Source organism: Bidens hawaiensis, unplaced genomic scaffold, assembly GCF_021521415.1.
Source record: "Bidens hawaiensis isolate Kalapana, Puna unplaced genomic scaffold, B.hawaiensis_p1.1 tig00025172_1, whole genome shotgun sequence".
Lineage (NCBI taxonomy): Eukaryota > Viridiplantae > Streptophyta > Magnoliopsida > Asterales > Asteraceae > Bidens > Bidens hawaiensis.
This window is the reverse complement of record NW_027493998.1, coordinates 111,864-133,655: the sequence shown is the minus strand read 5'-3', so window position 1 is coordinate 133,655 and position 21,792 is coordinate 111,864. Positions and strand designations below refer to the sequence as shown.

The 21,792-nt window shown below is 37.3% G+C and overlaps 1 protein-coding gene and 1 pseudogene across 2 annotated transcripts; both read left to right on the top strand.

The window, feature by feature from the left end:
- Nucleotides 1–7,704: 7,704 nt before the first annotated feature.
- LOC143570900 (sister chromatid cohesion 1 protein 2-like) lies at nt 7,705–11,849 on the top strand. Its single transcript, XM_077056422.1, has 13 exons — nt 7,705–7,840; nt 8,442–8,739; nt 8,832–8,869; nt 8,960–9,003; nt 9,095–9,138; nt 9,214–9,566; nt 9,638–9,749; nt 9,831–9,955; nt 10,076–10,467; nt 10,541–10,583; nt 10,667–10,709; nt 10,793–10,925; nt 11,013–11,849. The coding sequence occupies exons 1-13, from the start codon at nt 7,705–7,707 to the stop codon at nt 11,109–11,111; spliced, it is 1,860 nt and encodes a 619-aa protein (XP_076912537.1). The 3' UTR covers nt 11,112–11,849.
- Nucleotides 11,850–13,444: 1,595 nt separating this feature from the next.
- Nucleotides 13,445–16,265, top strand: LOC143570892 (uncharacterized; annotated as a pseudogene). Its single transcript, XR_013142012.1, has 11 exons — nt 13,445–13,799; nt 13,886–13,963; nt 14,094–14,302; nt 14,378–14,464; nt 14,543–14,635; nt 14,760–14,914; nt 15,019–15,103; nt 15,186–15,272; nt 15,357–15,476; nt 15,564–15,665; nt 15,747–16,265. The product of XR_013142012.1 is annotated as an uncharacterized LOC143570892 (transcript).
- Nucleotides 16,266–21,792: the final 5,527 nt, after the last annotated feature.

Genomic DNA, 21,792 nt, shown 5'->3' with positions numbered 1-21,792 from the left:
TTTTTTTTGCCTTTGTAGAATATCTCTAACTCTTTGTTTTATATATCAAGCTAATACCCTTTTTTTCACCAACAATTTTATATAATATGTACTTCACCATAAAATCCTTCATTTCAAGGGTACATATCTTTTTTAACACGTTTGAAACCAATACTCGAGTGAGTATTACTGAGACGGGATGTCAACTGTTCACACTGATTTTGACATTTCATGTTTGACTCACCCATTAACACAATCAAAGAGAAAATTCATCACTGTGAGAAAATCCTATTTCATCATGTTTCGAACCTAAGACTATAACTCTATAGGATATCAAGTTTTAACTATCACCCCACTAGATGATCAATGCCTCTCTAAGGTTACATACATGTCAAAACGATGTTTTAAAAGAAAAAACAAAAATATTTGTATGTAATAATTTTTGTAAATATTATCCTTTAGTAATCTACGCACCGTAATTTCCACTGTGGAACAAGGCGAAATACACCGTATTTATATGTGGGAATTTTATTTTGTATTTTTTTTAACTTTCACCAAAATAGAATAACGCATTTGTTATAAATATTTTTTGTGAGATAAACTTTATGGTACATAAATATCATGTGATAGTTTATTTACTTTTTTTTCTTTTAATAATTTGATGATGTATCTTAAAGTTAATGCGTACTGCCTTTTTTTTCCCTTTAGTTTATTCGAAATCCGTAAGAGTTCTATTTATACGATCTCATCATTAAAATAGTGAAATATCGAAGGGTCCTGTAAGTTATTTTTTTTAATCTATACTATATAGTATATATGAGACCTCTTAATTTGTAAGATGTACAAAACTTGTTGCTTTTAGTACAAACAACAATGCATAAGGTTAAGGTTAAGACATTTTAGGGGCAATTTTGTCTTTTAATAATTTTGTCTTTTAGCAAAAGCAAAATCTTATGGTTTATTTTTAATTTATTTAAAAATAATTACAAATTTGGTCCTTTAACTTTAATAACATTTTGTTAATTTATATAATAGTTACATATATACTCCTTATTTTAAACCAACAACCCCAACGACGTTTAAACGTTTATAACTTTTTCACACGCTAATGTTTTTTTAAATACACCGTACCATAAAAACGAGTATTTTATTCTCTTTAATTTGAGTATTGTACTGCTATACTTTTTTCATTTTAAAATCTTAGCGTGTTACGTGATTACCATTAAATAAAGACTGACAAACGAATCGAGCGGGTTCGGCCGTTCGGGTCATGGGTCAAAAAGGTTAAGGTTGGAATGAGTCGATACAAAAAGGTTATTTGGTTTGGGTCGGGACGGGTTTGGGTTGAAATGGGTCAAGTCATAACGAATTTTGGCTAGAACATTGTCAAGCGGAACGGGTTGCGGGTCAAGACGAGTTCAATGTAGCGTTATGTGCGCACCAACACCTGACTGAGTGTGCACAGTCGTTGTGTGACGTGCTTACTAACACCGGTTAATATTCCAATGCCGCAATACGAGCATACCATCGTCGGGTTACGCGTGTACTATTGTGAAGTCACACATATACAAAAACAATAACACCGGTTACGCATCCGATGTCATGTTTGCGTGCATACCCCGCCGCATCGCGCGGACACGCAACTAGTTATTATGTATGTATGTATGTATGCGCGCGCATGTGCCATGAAATGATAAATTTCAATGATGATGATATTAGTAAGAATATTTATAAAACCGTTGAAACTAGTCAAAACCGAGTTAAGGTTAATGCATATCTAATGCATATCGGTTTATGATGTTCAACCAGGGTTCATTGTACGGTTTATAGTTTGTAACCGATCGAACCTAACCAATGAATATATTAAAAACTTAAAAAAAAGATACTTGTTTTGATCCTTAGGTTTAATAAATATAAATAAAATATTTTTTTATGACTATGTAAATCTAATAACTATTTTAATTACGATAGACATATATAATTAACTAGTTTTTATCTCCCGTATTACGGGGTTGTATTGTATTAGTCGTTTCTAATATATATATATATATAGAAGGTTAGTATCATTTGAGAACTCCAAAAAAGTTAAGAACTTCTAAGAACTCATAAGAACCAAACATTTTTTTAATTTTTTTCATATATTAACATTGTTTGAGACTAGTTTTACCATATTTTATATATAAATTTTTGATTACATATATAAATCACAAGTTTACATATGTGTAAAATTTATGTAATAACAAATTTACATATATGCAAAAAACAAATTTAGATATGTGTAAAAACTAATTTTCATAATTGTAATCGTAAATATAAATATAAATAGTGATAAAACTACACCTAAATAACACTAACATACAAAAAAATTTATAAAAAACATTAGTTTTTAACAGTTCCTTCAAGTTCTTAAATAATTTAAGGGTTCTGTTATGATACTCATCATATATATATATATATATATATATATATATATAAAGGGGTTCAAATAAAAAACAATTGTTTTGTGAGAAGTGTGAGAAGGCCTTAAAATAAAATACACCACCTAAAGAGGACACTATATCATGCAAATAGGAAACTATACAACTTTTAGAAAACTATCAATCTCAACCACTAGATCCTATATCCAAGGGTATACATTTATTCTTATACTTCTCACAAAACTATTGTTTTTTACGTTAACCCTATATATATATATATATTGGAATTTAATTTTATTTGTTGTGAAGAAGTTAATAATATACTTAAGATTTGATGATGAAATGGATTCACAAATAAATGAGATGTTATAACCCGGTTTAAAAGCTATACCCGGTTTAAAAGCTATATAGATTTGGTGAGACCCATGACCCGTTTATTTTTATTTATAAATAATATATTTTTATAAAAAAAAACATATATTAATTTTTAATATATCTCTATTTTATAAGATTTTCATATAAAATATTTGTTGATACTAATTTTTAATTTAATGAAATGTTATAACCCGTTTAAGGACTATCTGGGTTTGGTGAGATCCATATCCGTAATTTCGGGTCAAATGCTTGAGAAACCTCTATTTACAAATAATACAATTTTGTGGCTTAAGAGAATGTAGAGAGCAACCAGAGAGCTTTTAAATGTTTCGTTTATATATATTATAGATATTATCAATTACGTTCTAAGTTTTACTTAACATTTTTCACATGATCCCTTTATTAATCTTAATATAAAAAATCAATCCTTTTAAGTCGACTCATTTACTAAACTTCCGAACATTTAATGGTACGATTTCCATGCTACTAAAATCCAACCGAAAGCCAACCTGCTTCAGCTAGTCCAATTTAGTTAAAGTTAATATCATAGTTACCCGCTTAACATAGATATCTTATCAAGCCAAACCGTTAGTACATCACTTTGAATAATTTATAAATATTTTTGAATAATTTGGAAAACTTTTATAGCATTACCAAGCACCATTAGACATTTGATCTAATGGTATATGGTGGTGTAATAATTGCATTCTCTCTCCTTTTCAAATTTAATAAGAGACAAAGTTAGGTGAATTTAAGACTTATACACTAACCGTTAGGCTGAGGGGTGTGGGGGGCGCGAGAGGGGGCGCGAGTGGAGGCTCCAGCCAATAATATTGTGACGTGTGGCAGAGAGAGAAACTTGATAAGATGGGTGTTGGAGCCCCCGCTCGCGCCCCTGGCCCTGGTGTGGAGGGGCGCGAGCACGGGGCGCGAGCGGATTTTTTTAAACATTCCCAACGGCTATATTTAACATTCCCAAGCCTTTCTCGCGCTCTTCCCAGCCGCTACCATTCTTGCGCCCACCTGGAAATCCGCGCTCGCGCCCCTCTCGCGCCTCGGTGGCCTCACGCGCCCTTTCTCACGCTCCACACCCCTCAGCCTTAGAAAAAAAAAACAAAAAAGTTATATAACATTAATGCACAGCATTACAAAAAATTAATGCTTATCATTTATGTTGTCTAACTATATATTGTTATGAGGCTGAGGGGTGTGGGGGGCTCTAATGGGGGCTTTAGTGAGGGCTCCAGCCAATAATATTATGACGTGTGGCAGAGAGAGAAACTGGATAAGGGGGGTGTTGGAGCCCCAGGCCCTGGTGTGGAGCTCCAGCGATTTTTTTTTTTTTTTTATAAATATATTCAAACAACGTAATATTAAAAAAACTCATAAATTATTAAAAAAGCACACATTAATAAAAAAACACATTAATATCTAAAAATAAAATAAAAATTAAAGTACTAAAAAAAACATTATTCTTATTCTTCGGCTTGGTCTTCTTCGATCAACCTCTTTCGGATACGTTCATTTTGCTTTTCCATTAGCATTTGATCGACCGGATTTAGGTTACTGAAGTCTCTAGTAAGGAAGTCCAAATCTCTCATTCGACTTTTTTCCTTTTTGTCATTAGAGACCACCTCCATGGTTTTGTTGAATTTATTGAGGGATTCAATATAATCCGGATAAAACATCGGTTGGTGCGGTGACGACCATAAATCGTCGTCAATATAATCTGAATCTAGGTTTGGGTACCAATTTCCAGCCATTTTTTTAAAAAAAAGTTGGGAAGATGGGTTGATTTTGGGTTTTATTTTGAAGTTGTGGTGATTGATATGGGTGAAATGAGGTATTTTATAGATGAAAAAACGTTTTTTTTTTAATTAAATAAGAGCCCAACGGCTCTTTGTATATGTCCAACGGATCTTTGCACACTCCCCTATGCCACTTTACTCTCTCTTCTGCCGCTATTCCACTCACGCCTGCATGATTTTTCATGCTCGCGCCCCGCTAGCGTCCCGGTGGTGTGGTGTTAGCGCCTGGGGGCGCGAGCGGAGGCTGAGGGGTGTGGGGGGGCGCGAGAGGGGGCGCGAGTGGGGGCTCCAGCCAATAATATTATGACGTGTGGCAGAGAGAGAAACTTGATAAGATGGGTGTTGGAGCCCCCGCTCGCGCCCCTGGCCCTGGTGTGGAGGGGCGCGAGCACGGGGCGCGAGCGGATTTTTTTAAACATTCCCAACGGCTATATTTAACATTCCCAAGCCTTTCTCGCGCTCTTCCCAGCCGCTACCATTCTTGCGCCCACCTGGAAATCCGCGCTCGCGCCTCGGTGGCCTCACGCGCCCTTTCTCACGCTCCACACCCCTCAGCCTTAGAAAAAAAAAACAAAAAAGTTATATAACATTAATGCACAGCATTACAAAAAATTAATGCTTATCATTTATGTTGTCTAACTATATATTGTTATGAGGCTGAGGGGTGTGGGGGGCTCTAATGGGGGCTTTAGTGAGGGCTCCAGCCAATAATATTATGACGTGTGGCAGAGAGAGAAACTGAATAAGGGGGGTGTTGGAGCCCCAGGCCCTGGTGTGGAGCTCCAGCGATTTTTTTTTTTTTTTATAAATATATTCAAACAACGTAATATTAAAAAAACTCATAAATTATTAAAAAAGCACACATTAATAAAAAAACACATTAATATCTAAAAATAAAATAAAAATTAAAGTACTAAAAAAAACATTATTCTTATTCTTCGGCTTGGTCTTCTTCGATCAACCTCTTTCGGATACGTTCATTTTGCTTTTCCATTAGCATTTGATCGACCGGATTTAGGTTACTGAAGTCTCTAGTAAGGAAGTCCAAATCTCTCATTCGACTTTTTTCCTTTTTGTCATTAGAGACCACCTCCATGGTTTTGTTGAATTTATTGAGGGATTCAATATAATCCGGATAAAACATTGGTTGGTGCGGTGACGACCATAAATCGTCGTCAATATAATCTGAATCTAGGTTTGGGTACCAATTTCCAGCCATTTTTTTTAAAAAAAGTTGGGAAGATGGGTTGATTTTGGGTTTTATTTTGAAGTTGTGGTGATTGATATGGGTGAAATGAGGTATTTTATAGATGAAAAAACGTTTTTTTTTAATTAAATAAGAGCCCAACGGCTCTTTGTATATGTCCAACGGATCTTTGCACACTCCCCTATGCCACTTTACTCTCTCTTCTGCCGCTATTCCACTCACGCCTGCATGATTTTTCATGCTCGCGCCCCGCTAGCGTCCCGGTGGTGTGGTGTTAGCGCCTGGGGGCGCGAGCGGAGGCTGAGGGGTGTGGGGGGCGCGAGAGGGGGCGCGAGTGGGGGCTCCAGCCAATAATATTGTGACGTGTGGCAGAGAGAGAAACTTGATAAGATGGGTGTTGGAGCCCCCGCTCGCGCCCCTGGCCCTGGTGTGGAGGGGCGCGAGCACGGGGCGCGAGCGGATTTTTTTAAACATTCCCAACGGCTATATTTAACATTCCCAAGCCTTTCTCGCGCTCTTCCCAGCCGCTACCATTCTTGCGCCCACCTGGAAATCCGCGCTCGCGCCCCTCTCGCGCCTCGGTGGCCTCACGCGCCCTTTCTCACGCTCCACACCCCTCAGCCTTAGAAAAAAAAAACAAAAAAGTTATATAACATTAATGCACAGCATTACAAAAAATTAATGCTTATCATTTATGTTGTCTAACTATATATTGTTATGAGGCTGAGGGGTGTGGGGGGCTCTAATGGGGGCTTTAGTGAGGGCTCCAGCCAATAATATTATGACGTGTGGCAGAGAGAGAAACTGGATAAGGGGGGTGTTGGAGCCCCAGGCCCTGGTGTGGAGCTCCAGCGATTTTTTTTTTTTTTTTATAAATATATTCAAACAACGTAATATTAAAAAAACTCATAAATTATTAAAAAAGCACACATTAATAAAAAAACACATTAATATCTAAAAATAAAATAAAAATTAAAGTACTAAAAAAAACATTATTCTTATTCTTCGGCTTGGTCTTCTTCGATCAACCTCTTTCGGATACGTTCATTTTGCTTTTCCATTAGCATTTGATCGACCGGATTTAGGTTACTGAAGTCTCTAGTAAGGAAGTCCAAATCTCTCATTCGACTTTTTTCCTTTTTGTCATTAGAGACCACCTCCATGGTTTTGTTGAATTTATTGAGGGATTCAATATAATCCGGATAAAACATCGGTTGGTGCGGTGACGACCATAAATCGTCGTCAATATAATCTGAATCTAGGTTTGGGTACCAATTTCCAGCCATTTTTTTAAAAAAAAGTTGGGAAGATGGGTTGATTTTGGGTTTTATTTTGAAGTTGTGGTGATTGATATGGGTGAAATGAGGTATTTTATAGATGAAAAAACGTTTTTTTTTTAATTAAATAAGAGCCCAACGGCTCTTTGTATATGTCCAACGGATCTTTGCACACTCCCCTATGCCACTTTACTCTCTCTTCTGCCGCTATTCCACTCACGCCTGCATGATTTTTCATGCTCGCGCCCCGCTAGCATCCCGGTGGTGTGGTGTTAGCGCCTGGGGGCGCGAGCGGAGGGGCTCTAGCGCCCCCGTTGAAGCCCCACACCCCTCAGCCTGATAACAAATTCAAGCATTCACACTCACACATACTAATTATAAGACGCTAATGACATGTGACAGGTTAAGGAATTAATTAATCATTTTTCATTTCATTTGACTTTAAATAGTGAGAGACTTGTCTGAGACTCAAAAACCACCACCCCGACCGTTTTCTTCTTCTTCTTCTTCTTCTTCTTCTTCTTCTTCTTCTTCTTCTTCTAAACGTTATTATCGTACACCTCAGTCACAGTTACATCTTTTACATATATATATATATATATTCACAGTTAGTTATACACACATCACATCTAAGGGTTAAAATGAGGAGAGATACTAGTCATGAGTTGTTGGTGACAAAGGAAACGGCCGATTTGAGGAAGGTTTTGATAGCTGCACACTTTCCCAAACGTCTATCCAAGAAACTCGTTGAAGAGACAGACATCTGCCTGGCCGTTGGTGAGTTTTCGGTTGTCCGTTACTTTTGATCAACTTGATTTTACTGGGTTTGGTTTGTGGTGTGTGTCTGCTTGAGTCTGAGTCGGTGAATGTTGTTCTTCTGGACGATGATGACTAATTTTATGTCGTTTTGTCCTTTCTTGTATTTAGCTGCCTTTCATTAATCTTTTTTTTTATTAATTTTTATATAAATTTCCGGGAAATGTGAGTATTAAATTAATATAAATAAAAACGTTTTATGTTGATGTTCATTGTGTATTCATAACCTAGGTTTTTTTATTTTTGTGGTTTGGGTATTTTGGTAACAGAACAAATCTTCATCATTTAATATGTTGGATAAATTGTGTGTACAGTTGTACTTTTGGCTACTCAGGTTGTAAATTTGTGCATAATTGGTTAACTTGTTTGCACCATGAAGCTTTATGTTATGTTATCAAGATTATCTAGGAAATGAATTGTATAATGATGATGATATGTTGATTTGTGTTGCAACTTGTTTAAAAGTGAGTTTCCTAAAAGAAACATTAGAGAAGTAATATGTGTTGTACTACAATTTGTTACTTCTAATTTAGTTCTTGTTGTGTGGTGTGTTTTAATTCAGATGAAATATTGGACGAAAAGTTTCCTGTTGTGACTTATAGAGTGCTTGGCTATTATGTAATCGGGTTGACGAGGATATACTACATGAAAGTGAAGTATCTGCTTGATGACTGCAATCGTAGGCGGAACGAAAGGGAGTTATTTTCCGATGGGAGGAAAAAGGTCGGTGCTAATTATGGTGGTACGCGTAGTTATACTTTTGTTGAATCTATACGTGCACAATGCGGTTCACTCAGCCTACCGGACTGTTTTGATCTCGATTCATATGATCTAGACGTTGTGCTAGATGATACCAGCAAGTAAGTCTATTTTATTGATTGTTTTCGTTTTACATTTTCATCATCATTAATTTATTATTAACCGTTGTGTGTTTGTTTCTCTGATATTACAGTGACCATGTAAAGCCGCATTTGGAACTGGTGCTTAAAGGTAAAGCTTTTAGGTGTACATGTTTTATTGTGTAATAGTATAATTTACATGATCGTTTAACCTAATCATATGATTCTTCTCATACAATAGATACATGGGAAGATCAGCGAAGGGTGTGTCACGCGTTGGGAAAGGTACATTAATTTTCTCCATGGAAGCATAAATTATTTATTTGGCAAGTCTTTTTAGCTTATTGAAAATAAATGTTGTGATTGTACTTGACAGGAACACGCGTCGGCTTCTACTTCAACTTCTGCCATGCCCACAGAGTATGTAATTAGTAATTTATTAGTATGTAATTAATATATATACTTGCACTCAAGTTATTTGTTATATCATTACAGTGTTGAACTAGACGCAAGTGTGGAGAAATTTATGCATAGATTTGTCCTAGAAGAGCGTTTGGACCCAATGGTACTAAGTGTCAGTGATGATGAATTGATTCTCGATTCTGCACCGTTAATTCAACAAGAACCCGAACCCGAATTGAATAATGACATTGAACCTTCTATGATCTCAGAAGGTGTAGCAAGTTTTGATAATCAGTCTGGTGATGAAGAGGGTACAACAACTGAGCCGACAGTGGTGTCAGAAATGGCATCACTTGACAACTTAATAATTGAACCAAGTCCCGACAAAGGTCAACTGTCGGTTGCGGTCGATGTGACTCCCAGGTCAAGGGCTCCCGTTGTTACAGGTAACATGTAATCAGAGTTGACCTATTGTTGTTAATGGGCTTTTAATTATGGAAATGTTGATTCAATGCAGGTAAGCGTAAACAAAGATCCGTGGCTGTTAGTACCCCTGCTTCGAGAACAGATCTTCGGGCACCACGGACGCGCAAATGCGTTTACAACTATGCTTTGATGTTTCCTGATGAGTGAGTTCATCATGAGCATACCCTGATTTATTTTATTATATTTTTTATGAACCCTAAATGGTATTCTGTTCAATCTGGCAGGGTGTATAGGGCACGGGCTTCCGATGAAAGTTATCCGGTACGCAAAAGACGAACCCAAACTGCTGCTATAGAAAGAAAAGACAAACGTGCGTCTACTGATCGTTTCATGCAGCCAGAATTTTCTAGTAAGATTTCCTTGTTTGTTAGTTATTCTGTTATCAAATTTAACATATAAAACAGTTCATTTAATCATTTTTGATTCGTTTTTAGTAAATTTTCTGCCTCATATTTAACAATCTTTGTAGTTTCTCCAGGCTTTCAAGCAGATCTTAGCTCGGCGATTTCCGCAAACGTGCGGGTGGTGGTAGAACAAGTTGAAGAAACGGCGGGGCCCACAATATCAAAAGGCGATGAATCAAAGCAAGTGGCGGTAGAAGATGTTGAGGCGGCAGTGGGGCCCACAATGTCAAAAAACAATGAAGTGGGACCGCTTAATGTGCATATGGTGTCTGAGGAAACGGAAGCTGAAGTAATCGCTCCTCTAACGCCTGGAAACCAGTCAGCGTCATTGAGGTTTGATGAAGCCTGTGAGACATCCATGATCAGCGAAATGGGACCCATAAGTTCATGTGAAAGTCAAGAGAGAATGATGTCTCCAATCAGGGATGGAGGTTTGGATGAGATACAAACGGCCGAGGTAATCTAGTTGTTACTTTGTTAATCGTGTTATGTATAAATGTTCTGATATAATTATTGTTGTGTCTGAACAGTCTCAGGGGCCGAGTACTTTGGGAGAGGAAAATCAAGAAAATGGTAACAAAGTTGCATGTTTTCGGTTTTCCTACTTTTTGCAACTTTATTTCTGTATAAATCCTAATGTTTTCCTTTTTTGACAGTGACTTCAGTTCTCGTTGCAGAAAAGTTGTCGGCTGCCACAAAGTAAGTTTGATAACATTTTAACGTTATTTTGCTTAGAATCCATCTTCAAATGTGTATTAAGATTTACCCTATGTATTATACAGAAGCGTTGGCAGTTTCTTGCGCAGTAAGTTTGCGCACAGCAAAGAAAAGGGGGAAGAGGAAGCTGTAAACTTATCCCGGATTTTAATGCACAAAACAAAGAAAGAAAGCGCAACGTTTTTTTATCAGATTCTTGTAAGCCCCTAACCACAACAAAATCTAAACATGTTTACTTACATTGAGACTAATATTTACCTTTTTTATTCAATAAAAATCAAATAGGTGCTTAAATCAGGTGGATACGTCGACGTAACACAAGAAAAACCGTACGATGAGATCTGCTTGAAGCAGACCGAAAAAATGACGTCGGCGTTTGTATAAAAAGATTATACCGGGAATAGTTGATCTATAGTTGGTCGGTTGGTGTTTGAACTTTTTAGGTCTTTGTTTATTTATGGTATGAACTTATAGTTAGCTTTAGATCCGGACTTAAATTATCTGGTTGTCGGGTTTAGTTTTGACTAGTCTTTCTAGTTCAACAATGCAAAATTGATGTTCTTTCCTTTACTTGTTTCTATTTTTCTCTTTCGGGTTCATTGTGGTTTTGTTATTTGGTGCTTTGTCTGGTGGTTAATAGAGCCTAGATGGTGAGGTCTTGACTCATATTTTGTTTGAACATCCTACTTGACAATCTCGACATCCCGATCACGATGGTAACCAATGCCAAAATGGTTTTGAGACGGGCACGAGAAGCAAAATTGTTCTTAACTTACAGCGACAGGAGACCAGATGGAAAGAAGAAAGTTGATGTGATACAAAGGGACCCGTTCCGTTGGCCAGGTATAAAAAATTCGACACCTAATGACGGGAAATCACCCTCCTGCTACCAGAATCTGTAAACATTTTACATATAAATGCCATGTTTTTCTCTTAACAAAAACATAAGTTGGACCCCTACAATATTGGTTATAACAAAATATTTGTTACCATTGTTGACAAGTTAGAAAAGAACCCTTTGAAAGCGGATATAACCTATGATAAAGTTTTGTTGGTGTACACAATGGTGGGAGTATTGAAATTGGAGGTTGATCATTCACCATCGACCTAATTCCAGTAACCTTCCTTGTCGACTTAATTCCAGTAACCTTCCTTCCACTGGTTATGGTGAATTAGAAGTTATTGTATTCGTGAAATGTTCCATATATGAGTTTTCAACGTTTAATTATTGAAATCATCCTTATTCAGAAGCAACTTACATGCAAATTTTTAGATTCGTGTATAATGTGTTGTTATAAACAAAAACTTGTTTAATAACAAATGACATTGTTACTACAAGGATCCATCTAGATTCTATCAGCGTGGTCACAACAGGTGAGAATATTTCCCCGTCTTGTGAAAGCTCGTCTGAAGGGGTCTATGACAGAGGCTCCAGGATCACTCTCAGTTGCTCAAGTCAGCCCATGATTCATCATAATCAACATAATATGATTATGAATGCATATGCATTAATAGAAGGTAGGCAGGCAGCAGCAGAGAGATATATAAAGAACATATATGGGCTAGGATGTTTATGACTTGTTATCATCGGATTCTTTTACGTTTGTCATATAGGATAGTTCATGACTTCATGTTAGCATGTGGGCTTCAATATAAGGTTTATTGTAGATCAGTACGTATTGGGTTAATACTTAACATGTGTTTGATAAGTCCTAGCTAGCAATATACCAAATAAATTTATAAAGAGAAAAATATATATATTATTTATCAGGATATCAAATAATAGTGATTCACGTATATATAATGAACTTAAGGGTTTAAGTAACGTATTAATAAGTTAGGTTCAAAAGTTAGGTTTAAGTGAATAAAATGAGAAGGATGATAATGATTTGTAGCCACACAAAAAACATCTAAAAAATTTAAAAAAAATCATAACTAAAATTTAATAAAAAAACGAAAAAAGTAAAAACACAAAAATGTTTCCGCCCAAACCCTGACTACTCATTCTCAAAAAAAAAAAAAGATACAATGACGAGTGAAAAAGATTATTGTATATTTTTGTTTATCATTGTATTTATGTTTATTTTTGTCATTAGTTGTATCTTTTTTTCTTGATATTGTGTTATATTACTCAAAATTGTGTTATATTTTGTTCGACATTGTGTTATATTTTGCGACCTATTGTGTCTTTTTTAGTTATAATTGTGTCTTTTGTTCATTTTCGTCATTGTGTCTTTGATCATGACATTGTGTCTTTTCATAAATTTTTTTTTGAACGGGAATAACGGGAGAAACATTAGCTTTTTTAAATTTTTTCGGTTTTTATTTATATAGTTTGTTATGATTTTTGAATTTATTTTCAAGGGTTTTTTTATATGGTTACAAATCCCAGACTTCTTATTTTTGCCACTTTACCCTAATAAGACATACCCTATTTGGGACTTTAGGGTTGTTTCATAATCATACCGTCCGTAAACTCGAATACTACATAAATATGTTACCCCGTTGAATCGTAAGTTGAATAAATAATAAAATAAAAATAAACGTGTGATACTCCAATGTGAGAAATATATAATTACATATAATTTCCCTCCAATCGTAAACCACTCTTCCTTATCCCTCCGTCTACTTTCTCACAACTGAACTCAACTCAACGCCACCAACAAAACAAAAATATCCATTTCTGTTTCTTCACATTCACAGTCCATGTTTCAATCTCAATCCAAACCCTAATTCCCATTTCAATTCATTCAACACCAACACAACTAACCAATGGACGTCTCGTATCTACAACTATCCAAATGCATCTTCAATTTCTCTGTTCATCCCAGTTTCACTCCCAAATTCAAATACTGCTCTTCGCGCTTTGGTGCTCTCAACATGTGTCTGGCTTCCACCTCCGACACACTTCTCTCCGGCAACTCTTCTCCCACACTTGATAACGACGAAGACTTGAAATCATGGATGCATAACAACGGTTTACCGCCCTGTAAAGTTGTTCTTAAAGACAGGCAAGCCTATGATTCACGCCATCCTCCCATTCATTATGTCGCTGCAAGTCAGGATTTACAGGTTGATGATCCATTTCGGGCATTTGTTCTTTTTAATTAGTTCAATTAGGTTTTGTTTGATGATTATTATCTTTTACTCAATCGCAGGCAGGCGATACCGCGTTTTGTGTTCCGAATTCGTTGGTTGTAACGCTCGAGAGAGAGTTCTCGGGAACGAGACCGTCGGTATGATGCTCGAGAGACTTCTCACGTTTTAATTATATGATGATTACGCATATGCAAATGTAGACAGTACTAGCATCTTGCTGTTTGATTGAAAATATGACTGACTGTGCTTTCTTTGTTTTGATTGCAGCTGAACTGTTAACCACTTGCAAATTATCCGAGTTAGCTTGCCTCGCATTGTATTTAATGTATGAGAAAAAACAAGGAAAAGAGTCTTTTTGGTACCCGTATATCAGAGAGCTTGATCGTCAGCGTGGTAGGGGACAGCTAGCTGTTGAATCGCCACTCTTGTGGTCCGAATCTGAACTAGATTATTATCTGACTGGCAGTCCCGTTAAGGTATTTCGTCTTACTCATTATATCTAAAGGAAGCTTTTCACATTAACCTTCGCCTGTTTAATATACGTTTCTTAGGATGAAGTTGTTGAAAGAGCAGAAGGCATCAGAAAAGAGTACAACGAGCTTGACACTGTTTGGTTTATGGCTGGATCTTTGTTTCAGGTGTTTTTCTTTGTCATTTTACTCATTTTTGGTTGTAATGGTTTTGTTTATTTAATTTCAATTCTTTACATGATGCAGCAATACCCATTTGATATCCCCACAGAGGCTTTTTCATTTGAGATATTTAAACAAGCCTTTGTAGCAGTTCAATCTTGTGTTGTGCATTTACAGGTTTGTTCTACCATCTGATAACACTTGGTTGTCGTTAGTTTGTTTCCAATGTGTTTTATAGCTTTACAAATCTATATATATGTTCTTGCTTTAAATGTTAACTGGTCTGTAACTTAAAATTCAGAATGTGAGTTTGGCACGAAGGTTTGCATTGGTTCCTCTTGGACCTCCTCTGTTGACCTACAGAAGCAACTGTAAGGCCATGTTGACCGCTGTGGATGGAGGTGTTCAGTTGGTTGTTGACCGCCCATATCTAGCTGGACAGTCTATTGTAGTGTGGTATGATATTATTGATATCTGTTTTCTTTTGGATTATAAGTTTATAACCTGTTTAGCTTTTTTGTAAGTGCATTGTTGATCTTTATTTCACAAATCACTTGCAGGTGTGGTCCACAACCTAATTCAAAGTTACTCATAAATTACGGTTTTGTTGATGAAGATAACCCTTATGATCGCGTGCTGGTTGAGGTTAAATTGAATATCTCATATCTTCCGACTTCCATGCAATTTTTTATTATTTCATTAATCTTTTTTCTGATCTTGGTTGTAGGCAGCATTGAATACTGAAGATCCTCAATATCAAGAGAAACGATTGGTTGCTCAAAGAAACGGAAGACTAACCATACAAACTTTTCAGGTTTAACTTATCTTACTTACACTATTAATTAATATATACTGCAGATGGTTGTTAGATATCAGATTAAATTTTATCTTTCATTAGGTTAAAGTGGGGAAGGAAAGAGAAACCGTTCTAGATATGCTTCCATATATGAGGTTAGGTTATGTTTCAGTTCCTTTAGAGATGGAGTCTGTTATATCTTCTCAGGGTCCAGTATGTCCGGTAAGTCTGTTATATTGTCGGTTTCAGATCTAAGTTCTCTATTTTTATTATTTTCCTTATTATTTTTTCCGTGTTATGATATTACAGGTAAGCCCATGTATGGAGCATGCAGTTTTGGACCAACTAGCTACTTATTTCAGAGAAAGACTTGCAGGTTACCTAACCACTTTAAGTGAAGACGAAGCGTTGGTAATATTTTCTGTTTCTTTCAAGTTTGGATTGCTACTTGTGAAATCTAGCATTTAAGTAATGTGGTTTTTTGGAATTCAGTTGGCAGAGTGTGATATAGATCCCAAGAAACGAGTTGCTACAAAACTTCTGATGTGTGAGAAGAAAATACTTAGCAGATGCTTGGAGGCAACTGTTGATCTGATAAATCAGTTACCAGATCTTTCTTTATCTCCATGCCCAGCTCCTTATGCGCCTCTATTAAGATGAAATTCGATCTAAGATTTTGGTTCTATAAAACTTCATATGTTTTATGCAAAGGTCAGGTAAGCTGTTTATTCATGTTTGTGTTTTGTTGCATACATTAAGTGGGGTTGTTTTTCATTTCCTTTTGTTACTATTCGTTTCCAGATTATCATGGAAAACATCAAATCTCCTGGTCATCATTGATACCCTGTCCTGTTTGATTTGTTGTACAAACCAGAAAGTTTCAAGTCTTGTACAGTTTATGGACCGAACATGCTTCTGATATATTTGAGCCTATATGTTTCTTTTAAATAGCATAGTTACAAACTTGACAGCAAGTGATAAAACTATATTCGTGTACATGCTTCATAGAACGCATCATCAATACCTTCCTCACTGGTAGTACTAGGTAAAACGTATGCCCAAAACAGGGAAACACTGCTAGCGATGGCTGCCATCACTAGCAACAAGCTTAGTTTGGATCAAAAATACCCGACACTAACAACACAAACAACAACGGTTCCCGCGAGATACAGTCACACCAGCCTCAAGTTTCGTTGAGCAGAATAAAATTAGCCCGGATTCTCGATACAGCCGAACCACGAGAACATGAACTAGTCGTCCAAGATCACCTTCCAAAACCTGCCAAATTCGAGAATAGCAATGGAACAAAATACCCTCTGGGTGCAGAGAATAGTATTTTTTAGGAAACTCAAAAACTGATCATTCAATTACGAACTGCAGTACAAAATGAGAAAAACTTATAACTACCCACGCTTGCTACACTTAGGGAATTAAAAGCTGCTTTGAAAACTTTAAACAAATTAAAATAAAATAACAACTATTGCAACACGGATAGGATTTCGTTGGACTTGATTAAGAGTTGGGCTAGTACTAAACTGACCCATGTAGTATCCAATGGGTTCGGATCTTTAGTTGTAATCGGGTCCTCAAACTTGGAAGGGGTTCTGCATGATCAAAATAAGGCTGTAGGTTAGCAATATTAAAAGTCGTGGGCACACCGTAATCGCCTGGGAGATCAACCATGTATGCATTATCGTGGACTTTGGCCAAAATACGAAAAGGACCATCTGAACGCGGACTCAGCTTGGATCGACGTTTGGAAGGAAATCGCTCTTTACGAAGATGAACCCAAACGAGATCACCAGGCTGGAACAGAATGTGCTTACGCCCTTGTCCCGCCGATATTTAATAAGTTCGTTGTTCTTGCTTATCTTGTCATGAACCTATTGGTGTAAGCGTTTGATATCAACAACAAAATCACTAGTTTTTTTGCTGAATTTAGAAGTATCAAGGGCTGCGAGATCAAGAGGTGTCTTAGAATTCAATCCATATACAACCATGAAGGGACTAAACCCGAGAGTTTTACTTGGGGCTCGGTGTATGCGAACTCAGCCTGTGGTAAGCCATACCACTGTTTCAAATTGGTTTTGATCAGAGCACGGAGTAAGGAACCAAGGGTATGATTGGTCACCTCCGTTTGACCGTCTGTTTGGGGATGACTTGACATGCTGAATTTGAGAGTAGTGCCCAATTTTCTCCACAAGGTCACCCAAAAATGACTGAGGAACTTAACATCCCGGTCACTCGCCATTGTCACTACTTATGATCTAAACAACATCATAAGTAGTATGACAAGCAACAAAATGGGTCATTTCTGAGAAACGGCTCACCACAACCATAATAGAATACTTCTGGCGCTACGTACACAGGGCAAACCTATGATAAAATCGAGGCTAACGTCTTCCCAAGGAGTCACGGGAACATGTAATGGCATATATAATCCATGGGGGGAAGAGTGACATTTAGCCCGATGACACAGCAGACGTCTGACGTATAAAATGTTCCAAGTCACGCAGAAGCTTGGGGAAAAAAATGAGTACAGAGCATTAAAATAGATTTCTCAATCCCATGATGATCTGCTAAACCTCCTTCGTTAACTTCTTTAATTATCAAATCCCAAAAAATTTTGACGATGTATAATCCAAAGTCACCCAGTGTCTTCTGGAAACTCCGTTCCTGATCGGCTACAAGTACCTTGTTTCTCCTTTCACTCAATGTTTCTTCGATTCAACCGGCATATCCAATTACAGGCTATGCCCATGCTTTGGAGGGTTCTGAGCACTATCGAGAAAATCATCGAGGAGCAAGAAATCGACTTTGGTCTTCCAGAGTTATCACACCTATACACCCTTAAAACCCACGGTCATTTTTCGAACGGGCACAATCTTCGGGTATTGTAATACCCGAAGATTGTGCTCAGAGGGTTCTGAGCACAATACTGGAAAATTCTCAAAAATGACTCTTAATAGTCTGGAAGACCGAAGATTGTGCTCAGAACCCTTAAGACCGTGGGTTTTAAGGGTGTATAGGTGTGATAACTCTGGAAGACCAAAGTCGATTTCTTGCTCCTCGATGATTTTCTCGATAGTGCTCAGAACCCTCCAAAGCATGGGCATAGCCTGTGATTGGATATGCCGGTTGAATCCAGTATCCGTTGCGATGTATAATCCAAAGTCACCCAGTGTCTTCTGGAAACTCCATTCCTGATCGGCTACAAGTACCTTGTTTCTCCTTTCACTCAATGTTTCTTCGATTCAACCGGCATATCCAATTACAGGCTATGCCCATGCTTTGGAGGGTTCTGAGCACTATCGAGAAAATCATCGAGGAGCAAGAAATCGACTTTGGTCTTCCAGAGTTATCACACCTATACACCCTTAAAACCCACGGATAATTATTGTTCCGATTCATTCGTATGTTTCTAAAATATTGTATGGAAGTCTCTAAGACCAAATTTCTGATCCGATTCAGTTCTCAGAGGGTTCTGAGTATGGGTCAAACCACTGAATCGGATCAGAAATTTGGTCTTAGAGACTTCCATACAATATTTTAGAAACATACGAATGAATCGGAACAATAATTATGCCTTGACGCCACCCCGGGCACAATCTCCTTTCACTCAAATTTTTCCAGTATTGTGCTCAGAGGGTTCTGAGCACAATCTTCGTATGTTTCTAAAATATTGTATGGAAGTCTCTAAGACCAAATTTCTGATCCGATTCAGTGCTCAGAGGGTTCTGAGTATGGGTCAAACCACTGAATCGGATCAGAAATTTGGTCTTAGAGACTTCCATACAATATTTTAGAAACATACGAATGAATCGGAACAATAATTATGCCTTGACGCCACCCCGGGCACAATCTCCTTTCACTCAAATTTTTCCAGTATTGTGCTCAGAGGGTTCTGAGCACAATCTTCGGGTATTAACAATACCCGAAGATTGTGACGAGGAATACAAAGTTGTTGCTGCCGAAAAAGAAACCTATTACAAATGTGATAAACTCCCTTAGCATGATTCTGGCAGCTTAAAAACACAATACCAAAATCCGGGTCAGTGGCATATTCATCTTTTAAGATGTCAAAACCAAGAATTCGGGGCTGTAGTGAATTAAGCAGTGAGTATTTGCGTGACAACGCATCATCACCTTTATTTAACTTCCCGGACTTGTGTTTGATACCTCACAAATCTGGAGGAATTCCATCCACTTTGCATGTCGATGCGGGAGCTTACGTTGGATTTGGATGTATTTGAGAGCGTCGTGATCAGAATGTAGAATAAACTCGAAATCAGGTAATGTTGCCAATGGTCTTATGCTCGGATTATTGCGTAAAACTCTTTATCACACGTTGAATAGCGTCGTTTTGCATCATTTATTTTTTTTCACTAAAATATGCAATTGGACGCCCTAATTGTGATAAAACGGCCCCAATTCCCACCCCGGAGGCGTCACATTCAACCTCGAATACTTCGTCAAAACACGGTAGAGCTAACATTGAAGTTGAGGACAAAAACCGTATGAGTTCTTCAAATGCAGTTTGGGCTTGAGGATTCCATATGAACTGTTTCTTCTTTGTGATTTCAGTTATGGGGGCCACAATAGTGCTACAATTTTTAAAAAAACGTCGGTAAAAAGAAGTAAGCCCAAGAAAGCTGCGTACTTCTTGTTTAGATTGTGGTACGCGCCAGCCAGAATTGCTTGGACTTTCCTGTCATCAACCTTAATTCTCTGGGCAAATACAACATATCCAAGAAAAGTAGCCTGATGAACAAATAACTCACACTTCTCCAAATTCCCGTACAGTTTTTCCCAATCAAGAACATCAAACAGTTGTTGTAAATGTTGTTGATGATCAATTGCAGTAGAGCTATAAATTAGTATGTCATCAAAATATACAACAATAAATATGCTCAAAAAGGTTTTAATACTTGATTCATCAACCACATGAAAGTACTTGGAGCATTAGAAAGCCCGAATGGCATGACGAGCCACTCATACAATCCTTCTTTGGTCTTAAAACCCATTTTCCATTCATCACCCTCATGTATAAGTATTTGGTGATACCCACTTTGTCACACCGGACTTAGGGCCTAGTTGGTACTGGTTTTGTAAATATATCAGAGTTGCGGGTTATTTTTAGCAGAAGATTTTGGTTATAATAAAATATTAATTTACATTGAAAATTTATTTGGAAATTAAATACCCAAGTATTCATTTACAAAAGACTTGTTTGTATTACCAGGATTTCATTATAAAAAACTGAGCCATCTTGTAGCGTGAGCTTTTATCTCCATGATGGCTCCAATCCTTACTATTGCTTACTAATACTTGGTTATTTGCAATGGGTGGGAAAAATACGTCAGCTCTGTGCTGGTGAACACGTATGACTCTAAAAATATTTAAAGTATAGTTACTGTTTCGGTCAAAAATTAACGAGGTAATTTTATAATTAATTTGTATGAGTCTCTACTCTACCAATTCATTGATATGAATACATATTCATTAAGTCTTTTCCAATTTTGAGAATCCCAATGAATCCCTCATTCAAATTCGTATGTGAGGTAGAGTGCTTGATAAAAGATATGGTGAACACAATGATTTGATTCGAGGGAAAAAGCCCTTGATCTTGAGGATCTCCGGCACAAATGTAACATCCTAAAATTTTTAATGTTGAATAAAGAAAGTTACGTTTAGTGATTTCGCGTTATTAATTAATTAATATCGAGTAAGGAGCGGATCATGGACTTAGATTAATTGAGATGGGTTAAATGAGAATGGGCCTTAGGTCCATGAGCTTTAAGGGATATAAATATCCCCTAAAACCCTAAACCATCATTCATTTCCATCTTATTCTCTAACACACTCCAAAACACACACACACCACACACCGCCATACGGCCGGCGGCCGAGGGAGAGGAACGAACAAGATCCGAGAGAGAGTGAATGATTAGTTGTGATTAAACAAGTTAAACGAGATCCAAACGAGCACAAAAAGGTATGTTCTTGACCTTTAAAGTTTAAAGATCCAAGCTTTATAGTATATACGGGGTATATATACGAACGGTTAGGGAACGTAGTGGGTGATGTCGAACCATAACAAGGGTGTTAAAATCGCCAAAATGCTTGATGAAAACCAAACCCGTGGCTGAACTGGGCAACTTCGCCTTCAAAACGATAACTTCGCCTTCAAAACGATAACTTCGCCTTCAAAGCTTAACTTCGCCTTCAAGGCTTAACTTCGCTTACGGCCAAGTTCGCCTAACTGGTAACTTCGCCTAAAGCTAAGTTCGCCTAAGGTTTAACTTCGCCTAAAGCTAAGTTCGCCTAAGGTTTAACTTCGCCTAAAGCTAAGTTCGCTTAAGGTTTAACTTCGCCTAAAGCTAAGTTCGCCTAAGGTTTAACTTCGCCTAAAGTTAAGTTCGCTTAGAAAATAAATTAAAAACCAAATGGAAAATGTGTTAAGACAGTTAATGTAAATGAAATTTTTCCAAGCTGACCTGGCAGCTCGACCCCAGCCAGGGGCTCTGCCCCTTGGACC